The 20,157-nt window shown below is 43.4% G+C and overlaps 1 protein-coding gene across 10 annotated transcripts in view; it reads right to left on the reverse strand.

Annotated features, from left to right (window-relative positions):
* Nucleotides 1-20,157, reverse strand: part of BCAS3 (BCAS3 microtubule associated cell migration factor) — a 1,368,214-nt gene that overhangs the window by 1,264,238 nt on the left and 83,819 nt on the right. For all 10 annotated transcript variants that reach the window (XM_033921865.1, XM_033921866.1, XM_033921867.1 and 7 more), the window contains one exon: nucleotides 12,202-12,283. In XM_033921865.1, coding sequence (XP_033777756.1) covers nucleotides 12,202-12,283 — 82 coding nt within the window. The remainder of the gene's footprint in view (nucleotides 1-12,201; nucleotides 12,284-20,157) is intronic.

Raw genomic sequence — 20,157 nt, forward strand, 5'->3', positions numbered from 1 at the left:
CCCACAGCCTGATCTTTGATTTGTAGGCCCTTGAACCTATTAGGGGCCAGACACACAAAACTCCAGCAACCCAGTGGAAAACAGGGTTGAGAGCGACTTTCATTTGCCGGGCAATGCTCAACACAAACAGTATGCAAATTATAAGCATCTGTTTGTGTTGAGTATCACACAAGAGCTGATCAGTAGGCGAAGTTCTTGTACACAGGCCCAGTAGAATGCAGGGTTGTGATCACCAGAACTCTGGAGGTAAGCAGCAGTAGCAAGGGTTTAAAAAAAAAAGTTTCAAAACTTCCAGCTGCAGCTAAGCCTCTTTTGCTACAGCAAGTTTGGAAGTTTTAGGAAGCCAGGTGGGAAAGAGGAGGGAGGGTCAGCTCCTTGAGCTGGGGGGGACCCGAGTCCTTGAGGAGGGCTCGGCCAAGCCCAGTCATCTAGACCACTAGGGGTTTTTTGGAGGAGGGCTAGTGGGGATCAGTGGGGAGTTCCCCCATCAGCTGATTCACGGCTTCCCCTGCCGGCAGAGCCGCGATCAGCTGATTAGGGCTCCGGAGCCAGTAGGAGAAGCCATAAATCAGTTGGGAGGGAAGGAGAACGGCAGTGGGTGGTTTTTCTTTTTTAAAAGGAGGAGCTTTGCTAGCAATTGCTCTCCCATTTATCGGTGCTGCTCCGCACAAATAGTGTGCATATCATTTGCATGCTATTCGCACTGATCATCATCCATTGGGGAAAAATCACTCCTGCCACAGTAATTTTTACCATAGCATCAGAGCATTGTGCATCGGACCCTCAGTTTGCTAGCCTCCCTGATTTCTGCATCTGTCTGGCCATTCTGGCCTGGTGGACAATAGTGTACTCCTATCACTATCCTTTCCCCCTTTACACATGGAATTTATATCTATAAGGATTCAAATGTGTATTTTGTGCCTTGCTACCCCTTCTTCAATTTGATCCACCCCATCATTGAAATATACAGCAATTTGTACCATAGTATTACAGTGTCCCATTGGTTATCTTCTGTTCACTAGGTCTCAGAGGTGTTTATATCTCTTTTCATTTAGTGCAATATTTTCTAGCTCTTCCATCTTATTTTTTAGACTTCTAGCATTAGCATACCAAAACTTCAAACATTGTTTTTTATTTCTATTTACAATTTGCTCAACAATTGATGGTGATAATTTGCAATCTTTAAATTCTGATTTGATTTTTATTTAAAGACACTTTTGGCCTTTATTGCAATCTTGCGACTGGGATGTTTTATCTTCCCTGTTTTGGTGATATCTTTAAAAAATACGTTGTTCAAAACTATGCCCTGTTGAGCGACTGTCAGCCTTCTTCCAATTTCTAGTTTAAAAGCTGTAGATGTTGCTGACAGCAGCCTGGTTACATGCTGGTTAAAGTGGAACCCATTTTTCTGGAACAGGCTCCCCCTTCCCCAGAACGTTGCCCACTTCCTAACAAATCTAAAACCCTCCTTACTGCACCATCATCTCATTTACGCATTGAAACTCCAGAGCTCTACTTGTCTCTTGGGTCCTGCACATGGAATGGACAACACTTCTGAAAATGCTACTCTGGAGATACTGGATTTCACTTTTCTACCTACAAGTTTAAATTTAGCTTCCAGAACTTCCTTCCCAATTTTCCTACGACATTGGTTCTCACTGCTTGAAATCTTACCTCGGTGACATGTGAGATTTGTCACCTTTGCACTAGGCAGGCAAGTGATCCTCATGTCCACCAGACATCCAGATCGAATCTTTAACTAAAACGGCAGTCCTAATACTTTTCTCCTTGGCAGGAGCCCCTGGAGAAACATCCTTGGTGTGAGAGGATATTGCATCGGTTGGAGGATAGGTGCTTGCTGCAGAATTACTCCCTGCCTTTCCATGCTGATGCTGTCCCTTTGGATGACCAGTCTCCTCTGTGGCAGCACAGATTGCCAGATTGGAGGGGAGACCATTCTATTATGTCCCTGTAGGCCTCCTCTATAAACCTGTTTGTCTGCCTTAGCTCCTCTAATTCTGTTACTCTAGCCTCCAGAGATCAGATCTGTCCCTCGAGTGCTAGGAGCTCTTTGCACCAAGTACACACACGTGGCTTCTCAGCAACTGGGAGATAATCAAATATGTGAAACTTAGTGCAAAAGCCTGGATAGCCCCCCATCTTGTTGCTGTACTGCTGCCTGCATCTTATTTTTGGTAATTTTTTAATTTAGTTGCTAATGGGGAAGAAGTATATAAAGTCAAGTTCTCTAAGATTGCTAGTTATGTGCTAGAGCAGGCTATGCTAATATTTAGTTATTATTATTATTTTTATTAGTAGGTTTACCTGTCCTATATGGACCTAAAAAACTCTGTTTCAAAGTGTTAATTACTGGCTGACAGAAAATGTCCTAATTAACTTTCTAGCCTCCTAGGCTCTGATGCTCAAAAGCTTAAGTAAGACTAGTTATAGCCAGTCTTACTTGCAAGTTAGCTCAGCATCAGATGCAAAAAAGGGTTCTCGGGGGCTTTTACCAATTACAGCAGCAGCCACAGAGAATCCTATGCAAATGCCTTACAAGGAGCTCATTAGTATTAAAATAAGCACTCTGTGTAATTCCCAACAAGGAATGCCTACCTTTATCCATGCAAACTTTTCTGGCAGGTCTGGAGCCGTCAGTGATTTCTCTGGTAGGAGCAGTTTGCTTGAATTTGAGCAGTCTGTATGGGAGGGAGGGTTGGTGCCTTAAGCTGGGGAGGTGGGGCACAGCCTAGCCTGGCTCAGCCCACTAGACAGTGCTCTTCAGCCGCCGGTCTACGGTGCGATCGATATGGCGTTGTTTTCGGGCTGGCTCCCTCTTCCTCAGTGCTGCAGTGCACAAGGCCGTGAGTAGAGGCTCCTAGGCGCATCCTGCACCTGAACTGGAAGCCTTCTCTCTGACATCACAACGGCAGAGGGAAGGCTTCCAGATGAGGCTCAGGATGCATGAGGAGCCGCTGCCCACGGCTTTAGGCACTGCAGCACTGAGGAAGAGGGAGCCAGCCTGAAGATAACACTGGGGGACAGGCCAGAAGACAAGGCATAGCATGGAGGGAGGGAGACAACAACGGTAGGGGTAATGATTTTTTTTTTTTTTAAATTTAGTGATTGATTTACATCTGCTGTCTGTTCAGGAAGAAATGCATTTGTTTCTTTTCCTCTGGGGTTGTACTGCTTGCAGAGTCTTGCACCTTAGGGTTTGTATATATTAGTACTTTTAGTTTTTGCATGGGGTTATCTGTGTTCTGGTAGGAATGAATATTGAGAAGCTTAGAGTGCGCTTTGTGTAGTTTAATTTTGCATTTAACCATTATGCGTTGTTAATACGATTATATTTGTGTATATATATGAAAAATGAATAGAAAAAATGGTGTTACAATTAGTATTATTATGGGGGCAGGGTCTGGCCCACAACTTAGCTCAGTGTTCTTCAACTGCCGGTCCGCGGACACAGGCAGGGCAGGATTAACCAATAGGCCAAGTAGGCACGTGCCTAGGGCCCAAAATGGTCAGGGGGAGCCCGATGAAGGAGGGCATCAACATTGTTTTTCCAAACGGCGATAGGCCCCTCCAGAATCGATTGGCAACACGGCCCCCCCCCATCAGCAACATGCCCCCCACCCCCATCGACGGAAAGTAAGACAAGCAAGCAACGCGGGTAAGAAAGGCAACGGGAACTGTAATTGTGCAAGCGGTGCTGCTTGCCTAAAGCTTCTCTCTGACGCAGCTTCCTGTTTCCGCCTGTGCGCATGGTGGGGTGGGGCAGGGCAGGGGGCCCAGTGCACTTGGGTGCCTAGGGGCCCTTGATGAATTAATCCTGCCCTGTACATAGGATCTCTAAGGGAGTGAAAGGGAGAATAGATAGCATGGATGGGCAGACTAGGAAGGCCATATGGTCTTTATCGACCTTCATTTTTCTCTGTTTCTATGTAATACAAAGAAAATCAGCAATTTTATGGCTGTTGTAAAAATGGCTTTAGTGTGCGAGAAAACCCCATGCTAAGACCTTTTTTTAAAGCAGCTTAGTAAAATGACCCCTTAATATTCTGGCCCCAGAAAAAGGAGCTCAGAATACACACTAGCGCCTCAAGCAGGATGTAGTGAAGCACTCTCATTCCAGCTCAAGTGAAAGGAAAGTGATAACAGATAAAAAGAAGCATTGTCAAAGTGCCATTCAAGAATTAAATTTAAAGGCTGGGTTCCACCAGTTTTGCTCAACTTCCTTTAAAGTACAGCATTTATTTTTACATTTTTAGGATGGCATCAACATGTTTCTTTATTTTTTTCCTCTTACACCAACAATAAATTTAGAGGGTTCCCTTATACCCTCACTGCTAAAAACCACTGAAAAAATTTTTAATCTTCCGGTTAGTGTCAGGGACATTTTTGGAAAAAAATGGCCAAGTCAGAATCAGGATATCCTACTCATAACTTCCCAAAAAGCCCTCCACAGCCATTTTCCAAAATAAAATGTTTAAATTATGAATGCCAAAAAGCCAGGGACTGTCAGTATTTATACAAAAATGATCAAAATGGACCCCAAAGTGAAGGACTGAGTCAGGAACTGGTTGAGTGGAAAGTAATAGGGAGTAGTGGTCAGTGGAGGTCACTCTGAGGAAAGGGATAGTACCAGTGGTGTGCCTCAAGTTTTGGAACATCTGCAATAGAGTAGAGTAGACCTCTGATGGTGTGAACAACATGAGGAAAGACCTAGCAAAACTTAAAGAATGGTCTGAAATTTGTCAGCTAAGAAATACAAGGTCATACAATTACATAGAAACATAGAATATGACGGCAGAAAAGGGCCATAGCCCATCAAGTCTGCCCACTCTAATGACCACCCCCCTGACTTTACTCCCTTAGAGATCCCACTTGAATATCCCATTTTCTCTTAAAATCTGACACGCTGCTGGCCTCAATCACCTGCAGAGGTAGACTGTTCCAATGATCAACCATCCTTTCTGTGAAGAAGTATTTTCTGGAATCACCACGAAATTTCCCTCCCCTGATTTTCAGCAGATGCCCTCTGGTGGTCGAGGGACCTATAGGACAGAAGATATAATTTTCCACCTCGATTCGGCCCGTAACATACTTGAACGTCTCAATCATGTCCCCCTCTCTCTTCGTTCCTCAAGTGAGTACAGCTGCAATTTATTTAGCCTTTCTTCATACGTGAGATCCCTGAGCCCCGAGACCATCCTGGTGGCCATTCGCTGAACCGACTCAATTCGCAGCACATATTTCCGGTAGTGTGGTCTCCAGAACTGAACACAATACTCCAAATGAGGTCTCACCATGGATCTGTACAGTGGCATTATGACTTCAGGTCTCCTGCTGACAAAACCCCTACGGATACAACCCATCATTTGCCTTGCCTTGGAGAAAGCCTTTTCCACTTGATTGGCAGCCTTCATGTCATCACTAATGATCACCCCTAAATCCCATTTCGCCGTGGTCCTAGCCAAGGTCACACCATTTAGTGTGTAAGTTCTGCATGGATTTCTCTTACCCAGGTGCATTACTTTACACTTTTTAGCATTGAAGCTGAGCTGCCAAGTCGATGACCACTGTTCCAGTAGTAGTAGGTCCTGCGTCATACTGTCAGACAAAAGACTTTTGCCTACTATGTTGCATAGTTTGGCGGCGTCGGCAAACAAAGATACTTTTCCTCTAAGCCCTTGGGTCATATCACCTATGAATAAGTTGAATAGAATCGGGCCCAAAACATCGAGGAGCTGATGAGGAGAATGCAGGGCACGCCGACAGCTTCGGGGAGTTCCCCGCGGGAGACGCATGGTGGAGGCGCATCTGTGTCGCTCTCCATGGGGCCGGAGACATCGTTGAGCCCCGAAGTAAGGGCACCTCCCCCACGCCCTCAGTCAACCAGTTCCCCGCGAGAGGAGGTACTTCCTGAGGTCGGAGTTCATCTCCTCCCGGAGGCTAAGGAGAACAACGGGGGAACTGTGTGGCAGGACTCCCTGCCGGTACAGAGGAGTCTGAGCGAGGAGACTGAGGAGGAAGCGGTGGGGGATGAGAGAATTCGACAGACTGCCGTAGGAGACACGCTGCCAGAGGGTGAGCTAACTAAATTAAAATTACAACCTTTACAACCTTTTCAAATTGAGAAGCCCCGAGAGGTTACATTAGATTCTCTGTGGGATCTTGTGGCCAATTTGGCAAGATCTATAAACCCACAACTACAACAATTAGAAAAGAAACTTAATAACCATGAAATTGAGATTAAAAATTTAAAGATTGGACTTGAGGACTCAAAAACTTCAGTACAGAATGTCTGTCAAGAATTAAAAGTCTCCCAACAAATTACTGAGACATTAATTAAAGACAATACTAACCTAAGAAGGAAGATGGAGGCAATGGAAAATTTCTCTCGTAATAATAATCTCAGACTGATAAATTTCCCTAGGGCTTCTATGATAGCCCCAAGGGAAATGTTGAAACGTTATATGACGGAAGTATTGGAACTTTCTGAAGAGTCGTTACCACCATTTACGCAGGTCTATTACCTTCCAAATAAAACTCAAGACCAACAACAACAGAAAATGGGACCTGACTTAATGAACATATCTAATATTTTGGAAATGTCTGATAGAGAATTGGTGACCCCAGCCACTTTACTTTTGACAGTAGCTCTCGCACCAGATAAAAACTGGTTGCTGAGACTCTTCTTTAAAAATAAACACAAAGAATTTTTAGGTTGTAAAATTCAGATGTTCCCAGATTTGGCTAGGGATACACAGAGAAGGAGACGAGAATTTTTGTTAAGGAAACCTGGTGTTATATCTCTGGGGGCGACCTTTTTACTTGCGACATCCATGTAAATGTGTTGTTAATTATCATTCTCATAAATATGTTTTCTTTGAGCCATCTCAACTGACAACCTTTCTCTCAACTGCATCTCTGGAGAAAGAAAGTGCTTAGTTTAAGAAAGGGTGCTTTAATCTCATTCAACTAGTTATTGCTTGGTTTAAATATAATTACTTTGATTCGCCTATTATCCCTCTTGGATCTGATTGAGGACTTGAGTAGAAATTTATGCTTATATTTGATATTCTTTTATATATTTTTTCAATTGTATTAATTTCATGCTGAATTTCCTTTCTGTACAAGTTTTATGCTTGATTATATTGAAAAATTCAATAAATATTAAATAATAAAAAAAAGAATCGGGCCCAAGACCGAGCCCTGTGGCACTCCACTGGTCACGTCTGACGTTTTGGAGGGGGTACCGTTTACCACTACCTTTTGAAGTCTACCGCTTAGCCAATCCCTAACCCATGCAGTTAGTGTGTCCCCTAATCCCAGCGATTTCAGCTTGTTCAATAACCTGCGGTGTGGGACGCTATCAAAAGCTTTGCTGAAGACCAAATATATTACGTCCAGAGACTCCCCGGCATCCAGTTGTCTAGTTACCCAATCAAAGAAGCCAATCAGATTAGATTGGTAGGACCTGCCCTTGGTAAATCCGTGTTGGTGGGGATTACGTAGGTTTTCTTCGTCCAGGACTGTGTTGAGTTTCTGCTTGATCAGAGTTTCCATAAGCTTGCTCACTATGGATGTGAGACTCACCGGTCTGTAATTTGCTGTCTCTGTCTTGCAGCCTTTTTTGTGAAGTGGAATAACATTAGCTGTTTTCCAGTCCAAGGGGACTCTTCTGGTACGTAGGGAAAGATTGAAGAGTACGGCTAATGATTCTGCCAGGACTTCGCTCAACTCTCTGAGGACCCTGGGGTGTAGGTTGTCTGGTCCCATGGCTTTGTTTACTTGGAGTCTTGAAAGTTCGCAGTAGACGCTGCTGGGCATAAACTCGAAACGGGTCTTTCTGGTTGTCTCATGTCCGTAACTGTGGACCGGCTCCCGGTGCTTCACAGGTGAAGACTGAGCAGAAGTATTCATTTAGTAGTTCTGCCTTGGTAGAATCCGATTCTGCATAGTTTCCGTACGATTTCCTAAGGCGTTCTATCCCATCTTTGTTTCTTTTCCTGTCACTAATATGCCTGAAGAAGGATTTGTCCCCTTTCTTAATGTTCTGTGCTAGATCTTCTTCTGTTCGGAGTTTGGCCTCTCTGACTGTCTTTTTGACTGCTCTAGATCTGACCAGATAGTCTTCTTTTGCCCGCTTTCCGAAATGTTTGTAGGCAATAAATGCTTCTTTTTTCTCTTTAATGAGATTCGAAATTTCGGTGCTGAACCACTGGGGTTTTTTGTTTCTCCGGCGCTTGCTAACTGTTTTTATGTAGCGGTTTGTAGCTTCATGCAGGGTGGATTTCAGAGTTGACCACATAGTCTCCACATTGTCAGTTTCTGCTTGGTTATACAGCTCCCTAAAGAACGGTACAGTTTAGGAGGTGAAGAACTTTTGTGCATGAAAGAGGAATAGGACTTGGGTGTGATAGTATGTGTTGATCTTAAGGTGGCCAAACAAGTTGAAAAGGCGACGATGAAAACTAGAAGGATGGTAGGGTGCATAGGGAGAGGTATGGCCAGTAGGAAAATGGAGGTATTGATGCCCCTGTATAAGACTCTGGCGAGACCTCAATTAGAATATTGTGTACAATTCTGGAGGCCGCACCTTCAAAAAGATATATAAAGGATGGAGTCAGTCCAGAGGAAGGCTACTAAAATGGTTGGTGGTCTTCGTCATAAGGCTTATGGGGACAGACTAAAATATCTCAATATTTATACTTTGGAGGAAAGGCGGGAGAGGGGAGATATGATAGAGATATTTAAATACCTACATTGCATAAATGTGCATGAGACATATCTCTTTCATTTGAAAGGAAGCTCCAGAATGAGAGAGCATAGGATGATCTTAAGAGGTGATGGGTACCAGCTTAGACAAACTAGGAATAACATCATACAGCTAAGCAGACGACATCACCATACACCTTCCTTTCGAACAGCCAACACTCACCACAATGGGAAAACTGCATAAGATGATAGACACAGTTGAAAAATGGATGAAAGACCACAAACTAAAGTTGAACACGGACAAAACGAAATTCCTACTGCTCGAAAAGGAAAAAACTCCATCCATAACAGATATAGAAATAAAGTCCACCACATATCCCATGCAACCAGCCCTAAAACTTCCTGGGGTAATGATAGATAGATGCTGCACCATGTAACTGCAAATCAATAAGACAGTCCAGAAATCCTTCGCAGTCATACAGAACTTATGATAAATAAGAAGAGCAATTCCTACTCCTGGTCCAGTCCCTAGTTCTGGGACTCTTTTACCTACCATGGCATAATAAAATAATTGGAGACCATGCAAAACACGGCCCCAAGGCAGGATTAATTCGTCGAGGGCCCCTAGGCACCCAAGTACACTGGGCCCCCCCTGCCCCGCCCCGCCCCACCCCAGGCGGAAACAGGAAGCTTTGGGCAAGCAGCACTGCTTGCACAATTACAGTTCCCGTTGCCTTTCTTACCCGCGTTGCTTGCTTGTCTTACTTTCCGTCGATGGGGGGGGGCCGTGTTGCCGATCAGGGAGGGGCCTATCGCCATTTGGAAAAAACAATGTTGATGCCCTCCTTCATCGGGCCCCCCTGACCATTTTGGGCTTTAGGCACGTGCCTACTTGGCCTATTGGTTAATCCTGCCCTGCACGGCCCTCAGACTGATTTATTCACTAAGTAAATATAATCACATCACTACACTGGTTAGCGTTGGAAGCAAGGGTTCTATCTAAATTTTCTTGCATTTGCTTTAAGTTGATATCAAGAGAGTCTCCTCATTTTGAGTTATATAGATCATCAAGGAATACAAGAAGTTCTTACTTATTTGCCTATCCTAAGCCAAATGGTGTCAGATATAAGACATTTTTTGATAAGACCTTAGCCTTTCAGGCAGGTAAATTACAATCCTGGCTTGGTATATGTATTCATCAAGCCATATCTTACTGTTCTTTTTGAAAATTAGTTAAGTCTTCTTTGTTTGAAAAATGTATTACTTAGTTGGGTATTTTTAAGATTGCAATTACATTTTAACTTTTTATAATGATTTTATTTTTATGGTATGAATGTATTTTACTGATTGTTCAGTTTCTTATGGTGTAAACCGTCTAGAAGTCTTGGTAATGGTGGTATAAAAGAATACATTTATTATTATTATTATTACAGCTTACCTAGACACACACTGGCTCCCAATACAAGCACGAATCTTATTCAAATTACACTGTTTACTATTCAAAGTTGTGAATGACGCTACTCCCACCTAACTAAACGATCTCCTTATCTAGAACAATACAGTCAGGCCAAGGAGAACTCAGACTCCATTCACCCCTCCCCCACCCCAATCAAAGGCACACAATGAAAAAGATGTATGACAGACTACTAGCAACTCAAGCAGCAAAACTAGACCCCCATCTTGCCCACATTCTATCAACAATCCCTGATTATAAAACATTCAGAAGAAAAATGAAGATTGACTATTCAAAAACTTTGTCAAGACTAGATTAACACCATGCCTAAGCATCCCTTATTTCAGTCTGATACACAGACTTGTAATTAGCACCTGTTCCTGTAATTCTGGAAATGTCCAGCTTACCTCTTTTGTAATCCACCTAGAACTACAAGGTTAAGGCGGAATAAAAGTCGCTAATGTAATGTAATTAATCTAAAGAAATACTTTTTTACAGAAAGGGTTGGACATACGTAGAATAGTCTCCTGGTAGAGGTGGTGGAGACAAAGACTTTGTCTGAATTCAAGAAAAAGTGAGACAGGCACGTGGGATCTCTTAGGGAGAAGAGGAGATAGTGGATGCTGTGAGTGGAGGCTGCGGATGGGCAGAATGGATGGGCCATTTGGCCTTTATCTGCCATCATGGTTTTGTGTTTCTTTGACCACACAGTCATCCCTGTAGAGCAGAGGGCCAGCCTAATGGTCAATGCAGAGAACTTTAATACAGGGCACCCAAGTTCATATTCCACTGCAACTCTATATTAAATGGTAAAACTTCCAGAGACAGGGAAATACCAACTGTACCTGAATGTGTACCACCTCAACAGCCCTCAGGCTTGCAGGTATCCTTAATATTTAGGTACAGTAGGGTATCTCTCTATTTCTGGAGGGCTCAAAATTTAAAAGGGGGGGGGGAAGGAACGAGAAAGCCAACGTGAGATTTGAACCCCTGGGTTTCCAGTCCACTGCACGGACCTCTAGGCTACCCTTCAGACCTCTTTGATGTTGTGTTCAGAATGCTCATAATACCCGATGTTGTCAGGGAGCCTAGTTTCCCTTTCCAGTGTCATTTTCAAGGGTGAGAGAAGATGACAGTAACCACTTGGGGATTCATGAGGAGTCATGCCTTAATCCCTCCAGTGGTCAGCTAGTCAATCAGGTCTAAATCATAATTTGGATGTTGGACCTTTTGAGATGTCTATCTGATTTGAAAATGATAATGGTGTCTTATATACTGCTATATGTATCTCCTACTGGTTGTGTGTTGTTATATTTCTATGGCTATCTAAGAATAATCACTCCTTTCAACATTCAGAATAGCATATTAAGAGATTGTTTTGGACACTGGAGTCACTATCTAGTGATGGCAATTAATTTTCTTATGTTATCAGTTACAGGAAGAACACATCCTATGTTAGATATTTCTCTCTTCACACTAGAGCACCTAAATACGGTATGTAAAATGGACTTTTCAACAATAAAATGAGAAGATGAGAACTTGAAGATGCAGACCAGCTTCACTCAGTAATAAAAGACTTAAATTTAAGCACTTGGACTTTATAATCATCAGAACATTATTTGGACCCTTGTGATTTTCACTTGGATTCATTTCTCTGCAAACACTATCAGAGCCTTAAAACTTTGCTAGCTAGTAACTGGAAAGGAAGTTATAATGCAAACCATAAACAAATCCCAAATGAACCATCAGTACAACATGACAACATACAGAGGCCAATGACAAGACCTTGTATTACTAACCCAACCCCAGCAGTATGAGTTGGTCATGAATAAGCAGTAGAGCTAACGTGCTAGCTGCCATGAGAGTTACTCATACAAAAGGAAGTTTAAGATATTGTACAAAAAAACAAAGATCTGCATGGTAAAAAAAAAACAACAACAATTTTTATGAAAACAATTGACAACTGAAAGAAAATATGTGTAGCTCCACCACTGCATTGTTCATTGGTGTGCTGTACCTACCTATTTGTGGAATAAGCAGTATTCGAGCAGTTCGAACTGGCCCAGGTCGAACAGAGAACAGCTCCTGGGCTTCACCACTAATCTGTAATAAATATAATCGATAACAAGAAACATCATGTATTGTTGAGGACATGTGCCTTTGTGACTGCTTTCTGTGATTCTTTGAAGCTGACAGTAAAATACATATGCTGTACAATTAAATGGACACTTAAGTTTCTTTGGCCAGACTCTTCTTCAGCTGTCTCTTCTACACAACCATGTTCTTAATTTCCTCTCTTTTCACCCTCAGTATTTCTTATTATCCCTGATCATGCTGCATGTATAGCCTAACAGGCTCATAATCAAAACATTTAAACATCCTAAAACCAGTCTAAGTCGGCACTTGGATGTCCTAATAGCCAGGACGTCCAAGTGCCAATAATCAAAACCAATTTTCTGAATGTCTAGCAGGGCTTCCAAGTCGCTGAATATCCAGAGTATAAAGTGGTGTGTTGGGAGGTGTGTTATGGGTGGGCATAAACCTGGACATCCTGCAAAAATAATCGTAGCATTTCTAGGACATCCAAGGTAGAACTTACTTAGACCTGTTTTACATGTGTCTAAGTGTTCCAAAGGTGACAAATTGATAAGATGACCACTGGAGGGATTAAGGCATACCCCCCTAAATTCCCCAGTGGTCACGACCCCCTCCCACCACCTGTGGAGTGAAAAAAACCAAACAAACTCAGTAGGCTTCCAATCAAATGATCACGGTGAAGGAATCTTCATTAGCTGAGCCGGTTTCGGGGATTCCTGCCAGCTCAGCTGAACTGGCAGGGAGATTTCTCTCTCCCTCCCAGGCACTGATCCCACAGCACCCTCCACAGAGAACCCCCACACTATACCCCTCCCCCTCCAACATCTCCCCAAACCTCCCATCATTCCCACATACTCCTGAAATAATGTTCAGGCCGGTTCTGCCCGGCTATTTTAAGCCATGTAAGACCCCCCCTTAAGCCTTACCTGTTAGTCTAGTGCAAGGGTGCCCAACACGTCGATCGCGATCGACCATTAGCTCAGGAAGGCAACGCGAGTCGATCGCGGAGCCCATCCCGGGCTCCCGTGATGGACTCGTGTTGCCGTCCTGATCTACCGGGCCGATCAGCCTTCCTCTCCAGTGTTCTCTCTAGGGCCTTTTATCTGGGCGGTTCGCCCAGCTGTCATCTGCTGTTGCCGCCGCTGCTGAACATTAAAAAAAACCCAAAAAAAACCGGCTTGGAGATTTCAGCCCATAGCGAACTTATGCTCCGTGGCTCTAACGTGTGCGTGCCGGCTTCCCTTCTCTTCCCTCCGAAACCGTAAGTTATGTCTGAAAGGGGGGGGGGGGAGAAGGGAAGCCGGCACGCACATGTTGAGAGCCCTGAAGCAAGCGTTCGCTACGGGCTAAGGCGGGAGACAGGTTAGTGAAGCATTTCCTCTTTTTGCTGCCGGGTCCTGCCTACTTTCTGTTTCCGCGAAGGCAGGACCCGGCAGCATTTCCCCCAATAGGTCGATCGCGATCTTGGGCCAATCAGCCTTCCTCTCCCCGACGGCAGAATTTACGTCGGGGAGAGGAATGCTGGTCAGCCGAAGCAGGGAGAGCTTGGGGCGTCGTTGGCTTTTGGGCCTGTTATTGGTGGCGGTTTGGGTCCTGGTCCCCGATGGCAGTGGCTTGGGGGAGGGCAGGGAGAAAGAAAGAAAAAGGGCAGGCAGGGAGACAGAAGGAAAGAAGAGAAACAGAAAAAAAAGAAAGGGCGGCAGAGAGAAAGAAAGGGCAGGGAGAGAGGAAGGAAAAGTTGGGGGAGGGAATGAGGTCTGGAGGAGAGGAAGCATAAAGGCTAAAAGAAAGGAACAAAGATTGGATGCACAGTCAGAAGAAGAAAGTGCAACCAGAGACTCATGAAATCACCAGACAAGGTAGGAAAAATGATTTTATTTTAAATTTAGTGATCAAAATGTGTCTGAATTTATATCTGCTGTCTATATTTTACACTAAGGTTCCCTTTTACTAAACCGCAAGAGTTTTTTAGCACAGGGAGCCTATGAGCGTCGAGAGCAGCGCTGGGCATTCAGCGCAGCTCCCTGCGCTTTAAAAACTGCTATCGTGATTTAGTAAAAAGGGAGGGGGGTATATTTGTCTATTTTTGTATGGTTGTTACTGAGGTGATAGTGCATAGAGTCATCTGCTTTGACCTCTTTGAAAAACCCTGGAATAGGAATGATAATTAACATTTTCTATGCGTACAGTGTGCGTTGTGTTTTTTAAAAATTTTATTGTTGGTAGATCATTTCGACTTGGTCATTTTAAAAGTAGCTCGCAAGCCCAAAAAGTGTGGGCACCCCTGGTCTAGTGGGTTTTCAGGACAGGAGCGATCTTCCCACGCTCCTGTCCCATGCACATCGCTCACAGGAAATGGCTGCCTTGAGCTCCCGTAGTCTCTCGAGATTACGACGGGAGCTCAAAGCAGCCATTTCCTATGAGCGATCTGCACGGGGCAGGAGCGTGGGAAGATCGCTCCTGCCCTGAAAACCCGCTAGACCACCAGACCAGGTAAAGCTTAAGAGGGGGCTTACAGGGCTTAAAATAGCCCGAAAAATTAAAATGTTTTTTTGTTTTAAAATCGCGAATAACCAAATCCGCAGATGCTGAAACTACAGATTCGGAGGAGGAAGTGTATATACTTGTCCTGGGCCAAGCTGTAACTGCTGACAACCGCAAGCCGTCTTCCACTTCGTCATCTGTCCCATATCATTAATCTTCATTAGAGTATCATATAATATTATTCAAATAAATCCTTAAAAATGTAGAATTTGAAAATTTTGAATATGAAGTGAATAAACTTATCTGATTAATCATATAGGAGAGCTCCAGCTGACATAGCCATGTTCCGCTTACTGCATCAGGGGTAAACACTCCTATAAACTCTGCCTGCCACTTTCAGTGTGCTAGGTGGAGGAGAGCAATGAAACATATGAGGTAATGGTGATTGTATGGGGTTAAAAATATGTTTGAGACTACTTGCTTCAAATTTATTTACAATAATTTTCTGAAAAAAGATTTTTAACATGCTTGATTGAGGACAAGAGAATGATAATGGCAGGCAGATTTTATTGAATACACTCCTCCCTCCATATTTGTGGGGTTTTGGCCCGGGATCCCCCCTAGTAAATCGTTCCGTCCCCGACCTCCCCATTCCTTACCGAGAGCGATCTTCCTACACACAGACAAGCAGCCGAAGAGCTCGGGCAGTGATCAAAGTTACAGGAGGATCCGGAGGATAAGGTTCCTCACCCCAGCCCTGCGCCCTTCTGCCATAGCTCCGCACCTTAAACCTGAAGCAAGCCAGCCTGTGATAGTGGAGGAGAGCCTTCGGACCGGAGGACGCAACTACAGTTGCCCCCACACCTCAAGTCCCTGAACGTGCAGGTGGAGGTCAGCAATGCCACTTGCCACAACGTGCTGAACGCCGACCGCCTGGCCGTGCACACACCTTACCTAGTGGTCTAGCGGTGACACGGGGCAGGAGAGTATTCCTATGCTCACTAGTGTGCGATCCTGATGCATGCGCAGACCATCTGCTTTCCCTGTGTTTTTGGGGGGGATTTTCAGGCCCCGACTCTCCTGCTCTCCCAGAGATGGGCTATCCCCGGCAGCAGCAGCCTCTTCCCTTTCGCAACACTGAAGCCTGCTTTCTCCTATCAGCCTATCATGCCCTGCTCTCTGCCCCGAGCTCTGGATCTCTGCTGCCTTCCCTGCAGTGCAAGCCCGCGGATTTAAAGCAGCCCCGCTTTAAACCCGTAGGCTCACGCTGCAGGGAAGGCGGCAGAGAACCAGAGCTCAGAGCAGAGAGGACATCAGGCCAGAAAGCAGGGCTGGAAGATTGGGGCAACGGGGTAGATGAACCAATATGGGGTGGGCAAGTGCTTTGGAGAGTAGAAAGAAAACCTTTCTTTTTAATCTCATTCCAAACCACTAAACGCTGACCCTCCATATTGTGCGTGCGATGATGATTTGGCTGAGGCAGAGCTCGTGGCAGAGAGCATGGCTGGAAGATCGGGGCAGAGTGCAGGGCGGAAATGGAGCAGGAGAGTCGGCAGAGACGAGTGCAACTGGTCCCAACAGTCACTTCTTCTCTTGATCAGCCAGCCCAGTCGGTGTCCCAAATTTGTTTTGTGAATCGCGTCCCTGCCTACTTTCAATGCCGTTCCCCTCATTTGCATGCGTGGATCGGAAGCGGATCGCAGGAGAGGTTAGTGAATCGGGCCTGAGGGAAATCGGGTCGCAAACCAATCGGTACACAATCGGTTTGCTTAATGAATCTAGCCCTAAGTCCATTAGGTTGTACACAGTTCAAGGTATAAATCCACCATTGTTCTTTATAATTTTGTATCGCCCTCCCTCCCTGGCTGAAATATATCATGTGATTTTCCCCATGTATATTAAGTAAACTTTGCCTGAGAAAAAGTTTTTTAACATGCTTGATTGAGGACAAGAGAATGATATATATTTTTTTGTTTATAGGAGTGTTTACCCCTATGCCCTGATGCAGTGAGTAAATCATGGCTATGTCGGCTGGGGTTCTCCTATGTGTATTTTTGTTCAAAACTGTTACTGGAGTTGACATTGAGGGAGTAAAAGCTAGCTCCACCCCTTTCCCAGCTGAGCCACATGAATGGACCTTTTAAAAGGTGCTGGCAGGAAGATCTTTGTTTTTGTTCAGAACTGTTACTGGAGATGACATTGAGGGAGTGAAAGCTAGCTCCGCCCCGTCCCAACTAAGTCACATGCACTGACCTTTTAAAAGGTTGCACGTCTGACAGCGTGCCGTCTAAGGTGCGTATTAAAGGCGCTTGCCTTAGCATAACGCTTTGAGGAGCGCTTAAAGAGATAATAGATCCTGCCATCTTGGGCAGAAATCTATGAATGCATGTCATCTTAGCCATTCTTCTAATGTTGGTTTCTGTCTTGTCTGCGAGAAGCCTAGCCAGAACTATCCTCCAAACCTTTCCCATCTCTACCCATCTGATACTGATAAATGCTGAGAATTGACCTTCAGACAGCCATCACCAAGCCACTTCATATTCTAAATTTTCAAAGATTTATTTGAATAAGATTATATGATATTCTAATGAAGATTAATGATATGGGACCAATGACAAGGTGGAAGACGGCTTATGGCTGTCAGCAGAAATGAATGCAGACACCGGCCATTTCTGACTGGTCCTGTTGGGGTGGGAATGTGTTAAAGTTATTGATATGCACCCTACTAGAATAAGTTGTGTGCCAGTTAATTTTCCTTTTATTTCTTGACATTCACACTCCAAGGTCAAAAAATTTTTTGGTAAATTGATACAATGAATTGTGTTTGACTGATAACATGCTATATATATGTTGTTCTAAACATATCATTAACTAGTAGAGGAGTAACCTAATAGTTAGTGCAGTGGGCTGAAAACCTGGGGAAATGGGTTCAGTTCCCACCATTGTGACCCTTCGCAAGTCACTTAACCCTCCAATGCCCCAGATATACAAACAGATTGTGAGCCCATTAGGAACAAAGTACAGTACCTCCAAAGAATGTGTAAATTACTTTGGTTGTACAACAGAAAGGCAGTATAACAAGTCCATGACCTTTTGCATAATTAAAAACATATAATATCCATAATAATTGAACTCCCAAATATGACTAATTTGTATAGAAACCTGCAAGGAAGAATTCAAGTGACTAAGAAACTGTTTTCAGATTCAGCAAATAAAATACAGTCTAAGGCACTAGCTATCTTATATATATCTGTAAAACTTGACAACAGTAGAGGAAATGGCACACTTTGCAAAATGATCATCCAACACAAGAACTTAAAACAGATGTAATCAAGATGCCAGAATTCATCCAGCTCTCAATTCTTTCTTCTCGGAGTTGCCTGAGCCAGCAAAGAACATCAAAGTACTAGACATCAAACTGCGCATTAGAAATGACAAATTCTGCCAGTCTGAATTTCTAACTACAATGGAGGTTTATATTATTTATCTGGTTAACTTCAAGAGTTAATCAGACAAATGTTTATTTTTAAAGTTTTTGTGCTGCTAAATGCATAACGTTTATAAGGAAATTTTGACATCCAGCCCAAAGTTTCCTATTTAAACTGAGGAGACAAAAGGTGTAGCAAGGAAAGGTTTAAACTTGAGCCAGATAATGGTGATATTTCAACTGCTATTCAGTTAAGTAGTCCAAATAACTCATGGATAAAACAACAATCCTATGAGTAAGTGGGGTAAAACAAAACCCTTCACTCTTAAATATCTAGTAATTTAGAGCCTTATTTTTCCGAAAGATTCTTCTTTATCATTTGAACCATTGAAACTGAGAAAAATGAAGGCAAATAAAGATCATATGGCCTATCCAATCTGTTTTTCCATGCCTTCTACCATCTCTTCCTCTCCCTTAGAGATCCAATGTTCTTGTCCCAAGCTTTCTTGAGCTCAGATATATTTTTCATCTCCACCACCTCCACTGGGAGGCTGTTCCATGCATTCATCACCCTTTCATGAAAAAGTATATTCTGAGTTACTTCTTAGACTAACCCCTTTCACCTTCTTCCTATTCCCTTCCATTCCAGTTTCCTTTCAATTGAGACTTGTCTCATGTACATTTATGTCACATAAATATTTAAACATTTCTATCACATCTTCTTTTTTCCGCTATTCTTCCAAAGTATACATATTCAGATTTTTAAATCTGACCCCCCCCCTACACTTTATGACATGGAGGGCCATTTTCAATAGGATGTGTAAGACCGACTTTGGAGTTTCCCACAAGATGTCTAAAGTAGGAAGTGGATAAATGGACATTTTCGAAACCAGCACCACCCACAAGACATCCAATTTTTTTTTTTTAAAATCACCTATTTAGATGTCTTATCCGATAGGATATCCAACCCTTAAGACGTCCAACTTTATTCACCATTTTCCACCACAATCCAAGTTCAAAATTATCAAATTCAGACCATTCGGACATGGGAGAGGCAGAATTGTAATGGACTGGCTACATAAGACATAACAATAGAGCAGTGGGGCACTACAGATGGCACTGCTGTGAACTGAGCATAAAGGGTGCCAGAAGTACATCTCATCATAACCCATTAGTGTATGGTGAGCTCTCCAAAACTCCCCAAAACCTACTATAGCCAACTGTCTACCCCAAGGTTGCCCAATTCTGGTCCTCGAGATCTACTGGTAGGCCAGGTTTTCAAGATATCTACAATGAACATGCATATGAGAGATTTGCATATCAAGAAGGCAGTGCAGGCAAATCTGTCTCATGCATATTCATTGTAGATATCCAGAAAACCTGCTGTGTGTACTGCCAATGGTGGTGAAGCACAACAGTATTTTACCTTGGGATGCTGGCACTCTGCTGAAATCTGTTAACAATGACAGCTAATGATTAGATATATCATCACACAAGGTTTCATTTTATTTTTTCCAAACCAATAAAATGTGTGAAACCACCCATTTAAAATGCCCCTTCCATCCAAGTAAAAGACAACACAACACATACAAGAGAAATGTTTTTAACTCTCAAATGTATGTCGGTGTCTCTTCTCTCTGGCTTCTGCCACATTCTCTGTACTTATCTTATCTACTAATCCACAACTCCCACAATATCTCCTGCTATAACAGTGACATCTACTCCATCATTAACCCACAATGCATCCAATTAGCTGAACCTTTGAATGAATGCTATCAAATTAATATCTGATCCCAGATTGGTATTAGGCCTAGCACCTGGCATAGAGTATACCAGGCTACAATATGCCTGTTAAAAACCTAAATTTGCACCTGATATTCTTCCATTCACATTTGCATATGCACTATCATCTTCTACAGCAGTGATTCTCAACTTTTCTTCTGTAATGTATGTGAACACAGAACACTAA

This window comes from Geotrypetes seraphini, chromosome 15 (genome assembly GCF_902459505.1).
Source record: "Geotrypetes seraphini chromosome 15, aGeoSer1.1, whole genome shotgun sequence".
Classification (NCBI taxonomy): Eukaryota; Metazoa; Chordata; class Amphibia; order Gymnophiona; family Dermophiidae; genus Geotrypetes; species Geotrypetes seraphini.